Source organism: Mizuhopecten yessoensis, unplaced genomic scaffold, assembly GCF_002113885.1.
Source record: "Mizuhopecten yessoensis strain PY_sf001 unplaced genomic scaffold, ASM211388v2 scaffold716159, whole genome shotgun sequence".
Taxonomy (NCBI): domain Eukaryota; kingdom Metazoa; phylum Mollusca; class Bivalvia; order Pectinida; family Pectinidae; genus Mizuhopecten; species Mizuhopecten yessoensis.
In genome coordinates this window covers 135,135-145,436 of record NW_018479977.1, presented here as the reverse complement: position 1 = coordinate 145,436, position 10,302 = coordinate 135,135, and the positions used below count along the sequence as shown (strand labels likewise).

Sequence of the window (10,302 nt, the reverse complement as noted above, 5' to 3'; positions counted from 1 at the left end):
CTGGATTCTTCACAAAATGAGCAAAGAGAAAAGTTCGAATTAACTTCCAAAAATAACTCCCTCGTGGAGGGCAAGGTCGGATTTACGGTGTTCACTGTATTTATCCATGCGCTAAATTTGTTCCGGAGAAAAATCGAAACAATTTCAAATCTAACTTTCAGCTCAGAGTTCTATTGATAAACTTAAATCACCCTATAGACATATCATACGCAATTGTATTTATACTGAATTGTGGAATAACATTGAAGTGTTTGTTAAAATTTCAAAGTACTACTTTGTTTGCCAATCAGCACGCGACAAACACGCTGTTCAAACTATTGAACGAAATTTTGTGGACTGTCGATAAGGCGGGCATTTTTAATTTTAAATATAATTTATTAGTTAAAAAAGAACATAAGAGGCAGAGAAAACGTAAATATAAGTATCGAACTGTTTTTGTATGGTATTCATGATCTATTTAAATGACACAGCTTTGCAAGCAAACAACATAATGCGCGCTAGCGCATTATGATTTGTTTGCTTGCAATCATTCATTCATTCTTTCATTCAAATAGATCATAAATACCATACAAAAACAGTTCAACCCTTAAATATGCCCCTCTCTAAAAGAAATCAATGACAAAAAAAGATCCTTCTTCATCGGCCGCTTATCCGATCTTTATTTACAGCATGACTTAATACTAGTTGTATGATAATCGAGTCCACATCGATTTTACGATGGTCAATTTTGTTTTGTTTTGGAGAGATTATATATGGTCTTACTATTATATGTCGAATTATAGCTCTGTGAGACCTAACTTGGATTTTATCAAGCTTTACACGGCATGTGTCATCAATGAGGCAGAAGACGCTTACTGTTCCGGAATATCTGGTTTAACTTTCCTTGCACTTATTCAATGAAGCCAGTGCACCTTTGTCCATATGTTGTCCTAGTTTAACCGTTTTATAGTTCACGTTACAGGTTTTGTTTTTACTTTGGTCTGCGGATGAGTTATACATAAGATGTTGATGTATGAGTTAACTTGAATGCGATGTAAAGATAACGATGCTCAAAATGCAGGTTATACGTAGGAAACAATACCTCTATCACTTCTCTTTACAGATGCTACGACTCGTGTGTCTTCTGGCGGTAGCGGCAGGTAAGTAAATACATTCGTTTTGTATTGCTATGAGAGAAAATGATAGGCTGTATATTAATTAAACAATAACATAAATAAGAAATAAGTGTGTCCAACTATTCATATAAAGTATTTATCACATTTTGTTTCTGAAATATCTAAAATTCTCATTGTGATAAGAGATATAGTGAAAATACACGAAATTGTACATCGTCACAAGGTCCGGTATCAATTATATATTAACCAACCAAAGTGGTATTTTCTATTTGCTGTTCCAAATTTTCTGTTCAGCTGCAGATTACGCAATGGTAGAATGAGTGGTTGTGTTGACATATTTAGTATATACACAAAGTTATTAACATACTTATTCAATTATTATTTTGTAAGTAAAACCTGCCAAACAATAGCAAAAAGCAGTAGAATTGCATTGAGTAGCCCATTTAAAATGGCGCACAACCTTGTTGTCTAGCATGACGTAATCAAACACAACGGCACGAAGTCCTGCGCCTTTTTGATGCAGCGATTGTTTTTGTCGTTTTACTTTAAAAAAAAGTAATAAATAGAAAATCTAATAATCAATATTTTTAAGCATGCGTGAAAATATCGGTATTATATCATACTCTTAAAACAAATGTATATATATATATGGTATTTGACAGGAAAACCATTAAATATCCTCAATATATATAACAAACCATCTGTTCATCTTTGCTGGTACAACCCGGTAAACTGACATGAACTTGTTTATATTTCAGTGGTTACCAACGCCTACCGCCGTGTATGTTACCATTCCAACTGGTCACAATACAGAACAATTCCTGGCAAATTTTTACCCGAGAGTATCGATGCAAGTCTCTGCACACATGTTATATATGCATTTGCAACTCTCAACGGCAATCACCTGAAGGCCTTCGAATGGAACGATGAGAGCACTGCATGGTCAAAAGGCATGTAAGTACATGAGAGTAACAAGATAGTCTTATGCTCCGAGGTATGGGAACCTTACTCGTGAGATAAAGGTGTTTAAGCATTGGACTGACAAGGCCTTGGTCGAGGGGTATGGGTGACCACTCTCTTCTTGAAGCTGAAAAATTTCGATAAACTTTCTTTAAATAATAATTATACCTGTCATGAGTAATGCCAACTACAAATGTCCCATCTTTAATATCTGTTTTATTTCCTGTGGATATGTAGGTACGAGAGATTTAATGCAATGAAGACCCAGAACCCGTCTGTAAAAACTATGCTAGCGGTAGGGGGCTGGAACATGGGCTCCGCACCTTTCACCAGGATCGCGGCCTCCGACGCAAGTCGTCAAGACTTCGCCACAGATGCCGTGAAGTTCCTGAGAACACATAACTTTGATGGCCTTGATTTCGACTGGGAGTATCCAGCCAACAGAGGGAGCCCTCCCCAGGACAAACAAAACTTTGTCGCACTCGTTAAGGTAAGGCTACTGTGCATGTGCACATAACATCTTCGCCTCTATGCATAAATTGGCGATATTATAAGAATACAAAATAATTAAATAAAGATTTTTTCTTTGACTGCCCCTTAACTGCCATGGTGACAAAACAAAGAGAAATTATCCGTCTACTTTCATGGTGAAGGAGGAGAGTTGACCCTTCACTGCCATAATGATAGTCAGTCACTTGTATACGTTGTTTCGGTTTTTTTTATATAATAATACCATGTTATTGGTCATTTATCGTTTCCTCTATTTTCAGAAAACACGTGAAACATTTGACGCAGAAGCACAAACAAGTGGCAAACCGCGCCTCTTACTTTCAGCAGCTACGGGAGCGGGCAAGGACAAAATTGCATCAGCGTACGACTTCCCTCAGCTCATCAAGTACGTCAAATTTAACCAACAATCGGCTCTATCCGTGCCTCATGAAACATATATCTATATACAACCTTTAATTCGTCTTCGTCGTTCATGATTGTTGGTGATAAAAATACTAATATGATAATACAATCATCCACTCTATATCTGAATATTATGGGATAAATATGATTCACGTGTTCTCTCTATCAATAACTAACTCTCTAAGGACCTACAAGGTATGACTCCGGTTCAGCAAGTAAACTCTACATACGAGATTTAATCTGAATAACATTTACAGAAATAATCCTACTTAATGATTAACTAGTCTTACCGCGTTGGTCTTAAGGTCCAAAAACGACCAAAGTGCACCACATTGTCAACACACTCAGTTTAACTCTGAACTCAAAGTCCATACGGAAAGATACAAACGCTTCTATCATTACACTTCATTGGTCAAATGTGTTTGTGCTTCCTTTACATAGGTATCTGGATATGATCAACATGATGTCCTATGACCTCCACGGTTCCTTCGAGGACAAAACCGGTCACAACAGTCCGCTAAAAGCGGGCCCAATGGACGTGGGGGATGACATCTACCTGAATGTGGTAAGTGGCTTCAACTGAAGGTCAAAATAGACAATCAGACACTGCATTCGGTTCTAAGAATGAATATTGGTTTCTTACGTTGATTTAGAAACGGAAAATAAATTGAAACATGTGCTTATATAGTGTGCACGTCTGACTACGATCGTACTATAGCATAAATGTCGCTGCGCACACAAGCTACATATACGAGTAATTGTAGCTATTTTGGTTGTCATTAGGAATGGGCTGCCCATGAGTATGTGAGAAGAGGTGTACCGAAGAGTATGCTTAACATCGGAATGCCTCTATACGGTCGCTCCTTTACCCTGAAGGATCGTAACAACAACGGTTTAAATGCACCCGTTCGAGGAGGGGGAAACGCTGGCAGGTATACGGGAGAGAAGGGTTTCCTGGCTTACTACGAGGTAAACGTCAAATCAACACAATCACTGTACACGTCATTTGACACTACAGACAGTGTAAAGTTTTACAAGTATCAACTACAGGTGTAATATAATCAAAATATCACGTTAAACAAGTATCTGAACAGTCCACCGAGATACACTAAAAGTCGTGTCTTATTCATTTCCTCAAAAGAAATCTTTCAGCACCTACGAAATATTGTTTTGTTTTAAACAATGTCTTTGTTCCGATAAAGATTATTTTCTTCACAAACACACTTCATTGCCTGGAGACAGCTGCGTTTGCAGCATATAAGTAAAAAACGAACGATACTTAACGCAAACGGCGAGAGGTCGTACACGACGGTAATTGGTACAGCACAAATCAAGTATTACAGCAGTGAAACACAGGTCACAACTCAACCTCTTCTCTTTAACCGATCCTCAAATGGTATTTTCACTAACGTTTAACAGTATGTTTACAGCAAAATCATTGACACCAAGCTAACATGAGGTTATTCTAAAAACAATTTCAGATCTGTAAAATGATCCCCAGTTCTACGAAGCACATAATCCAGGGAGAAGAAGTTCCGTATATCGTCCAGGGAGACCAGTGGGTGGGATATGATGACAAGGAAAGTCTCCGTAAAAAGGTAATGGCTATGCTATCGGCCTCCAGCGAGTTACCCATATTGGAAAGATATCCAATACCTCTTTTAACCATGCGCTTATTGTACCACTGCACCAAAAAGTGACATATTCATAAACTTTTATTACGAATTATACCGACATGTTTATTGGACTGACTTTTTGACACTTAATACTGATTACTGATTTTATGAATATCCCCTATGTATACGATAGGTCGATTTCGTGAAACAAGAGCAGTTCGGTGGTGTTATGGTTTGGGATCTGGCTTTGGATGATTTCACTGGATCATGTGGAGAAGGCAAATACCCGCTTTTGACCGAAATTAATAGAGAGTTAAGGTCCGGCTCACCAGCTCCAGTAACCAAGTAAGTAACCAAATATATAACAGGGTTAATAAGATAAAGCAAGTTTTGTAGTAAGCTTGGTGAAAGTAGTAGCATTGCCTAAGCACGAACGTGTAACGGCAATCGAATGTTACTTCCAAGAAACACGAACGTATAACGGCAATCGAATGTTACTTCCAAGAGACACGAACGTATACGGCAATCGAATGTTACTTCCAAGAGACACGAACGTATAACGGCAATCGAATGTTACTTCCAAGAGACACGAACGTATAACGGCAATCGAATGTTACTTCCAAGAGACACGAACGTATAACGGCAATCGAATGTTACTTCCAAGAGACACGAACGTATAACGGCAATCGAATGTTACTTCCAAGAGACACGAACGTATAACGGCAATCGAATGTTACTTCCAAGAGACACGAACGTATAACGGCAATCGAATGTTACTTCCAAGAGACACGAACGTATAACGGCAATCGAATGTTACTTCCAAGAGACACGAACGTATAACGGCAATCGAATGTTACTTCCAAGAGACACGAACGTATAACGGCAATCGAATGTTACTTCCAAGAGACACGAACGTATAACGGCAATCGAATGTTACTTCCAAGAGACACGAACGTATAACGGCAATCGAATGTTACTTCCAAGAGACACGAACGTATAACGGCAATCGAATGTTACTTCCAAGAGACACGAACGTATAACGGCAATCGAATGTTACTTCCAAGAGACACGAACGTATAACGGCAATCGAATGTTACTTCCAAGAGACACGAACGTATAACGGCAATCGAATGTTACTTCCAAGAGACACGAACGTATAACGGCAATCGAATGTTACTTCCAAGAGACACGAACGTATAACGGCAATCGAATGTTACTTCCAAGAGACACGAACGTATAACGGCAATCGAATGTTACTTCCAAGAGACACGAACGTATAACGGCAATCGAATGTTATTTCCAAGAGACACGAACGTATAACGGCAATCGACTGTTACTTCACAGAGACACGAACGTATAACGGCAATCGACTGTTACTTCCAAGAGACACGAACGAATTTTTGACAGGAGACTTCATTGCTGAGAACATAATAAAGAAAGTAAATTATCGTCCACACTTTTTGTACAGACAATGTAAAAATCTTCCTCTGGACATAAGAAAGACGCGTTGTAATTCTCTAGTGCTATGTAATTTTGACTACTGCTGCTCAGCCTGGTATTATGGTTTAAATCAAAGATTAAAAAACCAGTTGCAAGTAGCACAGAACAGATGTGTACGTTTTATTTGTGATTTCTAGGACGAGAATAGATGGTAAAGTCTTAACAAATCTGAATCTTTTGAATGTTGAAAACCGAGCAAAGCAAATGGGCTTAAACCATATGTTCAATGTAATTCACGAAACTTGTTTAAGTTATATTACAGAAAAATTTACGAGGGTTAATGAACGCCATGGATACGCAACTAGAAAATCATCTTTAAACTTGACAGTGACATGTGCAAAAGGTCAGATGTCAAAGACTTTCTTTTACAACGGTATTCAGATTTGGAACGTTTTACCTTCTGATATACGGTCTATAGTAAACAAAATAAATTTTAAGAAGAGAGTGAAAACATTTTTTCAGCAGAGTTCTTGATATTTTTTGACTAGTTATGTGTAACACATAATGCGTTTTTATGCAACAGAGACCGTTAGTGTTTTATACTTATATGAATACTACCATATGTGACAAAGAAAATAGGGTGGTGATGTTAATTTTGCACTCAATATATTACACTGTGATAAATATATGTATGTGTTGACTTGTAATTGTATTTGTAAAATGATCGTATTTATGTTATATGTTAGGGACCACAGTGGAAATAAGTCCGTGACTTTACTGTGTTATCCCGGTAAAACATGTATTGTATTGTCTATGTGATGTACTTTTATGTATTGATGTAATGTTTTACCAAATAAATCTATCTATCTATAACGTATAACGGCAATCGACTGTCACATCCTAGAGACACGCCCCTATAACAAGAATCGACTGTTTCCACCAAGCGACACGAATGTATTACGGCAATGGACTGTCACCTCTAAGAGACACGAACTTATAACACAAATTGACTGTTTCTACCAAGCGACACTAACCTATAACGACAATCTAACCTATAACGACAGTCGACTGTTACTATCAAGAGACATGATGCAATAACGTAAAAATGCTGTTACTACCCAGAAACAAGTACTTATGGCGGGAATCGTCCACAGCAATAATAAAATTATGTATCTGTATGTGAAATATTTCAGCCCAACAAACGCGCCTGCCACTACGCAAGCACCGGTTAACACTCAACCACCTGTAGTAACACAGGCACCTGTAGTAACCCAAGCACCGGTCAACACTCAACCACCTGTAGTAACCCAAGCACCTGTTGTAACCCAAGCACCGGTCAACACTCAACCACCTGTAGTAACTCAAGCACCTGCAACAAACGCCCCAGTCACCTCCGCGCCTGTCACATCCGGTATGTATAGACAAGAATATGGATTCGGACTTATGATCCTTTCCACTGTGCAATGGTTTAGTTCTAATAGCTTCTGACATGTTCCGAATGGATTTCGCATGTTAGTGTATTTAATAGTGGGATGGCTATCCGTATACAATCGTTCGTTCTCTAAGAAAACTTTACAACTTTCCGAGAGTTACTGTATACGCAAAGTTTCAGTTCGTGCTTGTATTAAGTCATAATCACTCAGACATTCAGAGTAAACATTGTTGTTTTTTGTATGTTTGGTCTACAGCGTTACTTGTCTGTCGTGTTACCGTTCGGTCTAAAGCGTACTTGTCTAGAATAACCTTCTGCTGTGTTACTTGTTAATACGATACCAAGAATCACAAAACTTTCCCTGTTGAGAAAACAACACTGTGTTTGATAATTAATAAAGATTGGTTTGGTGTTATATTGTTTAACGTCCTATCAACAGCTAAGGTCATTTAAGGGCGTAATTATTTAAGAAAGCATTACTATTGAAACAATGAGTGTCGTACATAGTTAATATGAACATTTATGATATTTAATGTGTTGGCTTGCTTGCTTAATTTTCATCAACGTGTACCAAAGTTTCATTCATTAGCTCATCAAACCACCAATTGCTTGCCATTGTTGTTATTGTTAACAGCACCCAACGCCCATCATACGGTATCAACTACAAATCACTTCAACTGTGCATCCCAGAGTACCGGCTTTTACCCTAGTCCCGCTGACTGTTCAAAGTACTTCATCTGTGCTGGTGGCGCAGCGTTTGAAGTGGCGTGTACATCAGGTCTTCAGTTTAACCCTACTTCATTATTTTGTGATTGGCCAAAAAATGTTAATTGCAATAGTCGGCCAGCCTCGGTAGTGACAACGATGTCGCCAAGTACAAATGCACCATCTACGAGCAAGCCGCTCCAAACCGCGCAACCGGCTGTCAACACCCCCCCGCCAACAAACGCACCGACGCCTTGGGTGCAGCCCACCAACGCACCTCAGACTGCGGCCCCTCAGACCAACGCGCCAGGTAAACGTTCAGGTCATCAATACTTGACAGCCATTACATTACACCCGTATTACAACACGTATGCCTTTAAATATAAGTATACACAGGTCAAACTTCTCTTACGTGTAAGTAAGTGATGGTGTTACAGTCACGGCACACTAATTACGGATGATTGACAATGATGGAGTGGCGTGCTACTTTACAATTTGTTTCTTAGATACCATTGATGACGTCATACATAAAAGTCTATTTATATCTGGCACAATATGTAATGTACGGGGTTTCTGAATTTACATTTGCTGCTCTATCAGAGATTATTGTTTAGCATTATAAATGTATAGCCAGCTAAGTATAACGTTTACCCAGAAGTATTACAACTGTAACCAAGAGTTACTGTGTGAGGACCTATCTGCGTGTAATCAAAGAGGAACCAATCACCTTTATGCATGAAAAGCGAGGAATCATCACTGTAGAAAGTAATTTTACAAGGCCGGTAATAATGTTCATATTAAGGAGCATTGATGATGTATAAAGATGTGGTGATAATTTCTCTATGTAGGGGCGGTGGTTATATCTCTATGTAGGGGCGGTGGTTATATCTCTATGTATGGGGCGGTGATTTATCTCTATGTAGGGGCGGTGATATATCTCTATGTAGGGGCGGTGATAATGTCTCTATGTAGGGGCGGTGATATATCTCTATGTAGGTGTAACAGAGCGCATGATTAATTAAATATAAATCACTACCTCCGCATGGGATCGAACCCGGGACCTCTGGCTTACTAGTCTAACGCTCAACCGATCGAGCTAAAGAGAAGTTCTCTATAGCCGAGCGATATATTGCGGCTAGTATTTACCAGGGTAACATACTCCCCCTTCCAGGAAAGAACTCGTCCTCGAGTTTTTCCAGGGGTAACAGCGATGCTTGTGGAGCAAGGCCGAGTATTTTTCCCGGGCCCCACGTTGGGCGCCATTGTGAAATTGGGGTTCTCGCACTTGCACAAAGTACTCGACGACAAATATTGCGTTTCTTTTGCTTTATTCGTATGGAGAATCCGTATGGAAGATCCCTAAAATAATATAAAAACACTAGTTGTACAATACAGACACATATTAAACATATTTCCTATCGAACACACCGAACATTAACTTTTACAATACATAACGCGAACAATGGAATATTTAAAAGGACGTGAACACAATTCTATGACTTCTAGATAAAAATGGAGTTACTGTATCGTTACATACAAATGAATTATAGAACATTCTCAGTGTAGAATGTAACTTATAATATTTTACTTTGACTTGCAACTAATTTACACAAAGGAATTTACGTAAGTCTAAAACAATAATTTACCAAATAATAATTTATCAAATAATGCTAAATTAATTAAATACACATTCTGTAAATAACTTACCCTGCATGTGGTGCTGAGGATATATTGGATGAATAATCAATTTATGCCATCGATCTTCAAACTTAGGAAAAACTCATCTATACAATGTAGGTCTGACCCCTTGTAAATAAAGTGCCCAAGTGAAGAAATAGAGAGAGAAAAGCGGGAAATAAAATAAGCGTCGCATTGCGCATGCATGTCCAAAGTGGTCAGTCTGGTCAACAAAAGAATACAACACATAACACATGACATCACAGGTGTTACACAATCACATACTTATACAATGTGCATAATACGGGCCATAATAACAAGTATACGGAAAGCGGAAATACGGGTCACGTGATACAGCGGCACGAACGGAAAATGTAACTTACTTAACAATCTTCCATAGTGAAGTATTTATTTTCTTTCAAATCCAACTTAATCAAATTAAAAC

At 38.5% G+C, this 10,302-nt stretch overlaps 1 protein-coding gene across 6 annotated transcripts in view; it reads left to right on the top strand.

Moving 5' to 3' along the window:
* The window catches only part of LOC110441886 (chitinase-3-like protein 1), a 25,334-nt gene that overhangs the window by 5,351 nt on the left and 9,681 nt on the right, over positions 1 to 10,302 (top strand). For 4 of the 6 annotated variants that reach the window (XM_021485173.1, XM_021485177.1, XM_021485174.1 and 1 more), the window contains exons 2-11: positions 1,103 to 1,139; positions 1,874 to 2,069; positions 2,313 to 2,565; positions 2,846 to 2,970; positions 3,429 to 3,552; positions 3,771 to 3,956; positions 4,469 to 4,585; positions 4,797 to 4,948; positions 7,237 to 7,454; positions 8,110 to 8,490. In XM_021485173.1, coding sequence (XP_021340848.1) covers positions 1,103 to 1,139; positions 1,874 to 2,069; positions 2,313 to 2,565; positions 2,846 to 2,970; positions 3,429 to 3,552; positions 3,771 to 3,956; positions 4,469 to 4,585; positions 4,797 to 4,948; positions 7,237 to 7,454; positions 8,110 to 8,490 — 1,789 coding nt within the window. The remainder of the gene's footprint in view (positions 1 to 1,102; positions 1,140 to 1,873; positions 2,070 to 2,312; positions 2,566 to 2,845; positions 2,971 to 3,428; positions 3,553 to 3,770; positions 3,957 to 4,468; positions 4,586 to 4,796; positions 4,949 to 7,236; positions 7,455 to 8,109; positions 8,491 to 10,302) is intronic. The other 2 variants (XM_021485175.1, XM_021485176.1) reach the window with 1 other exon arrangement.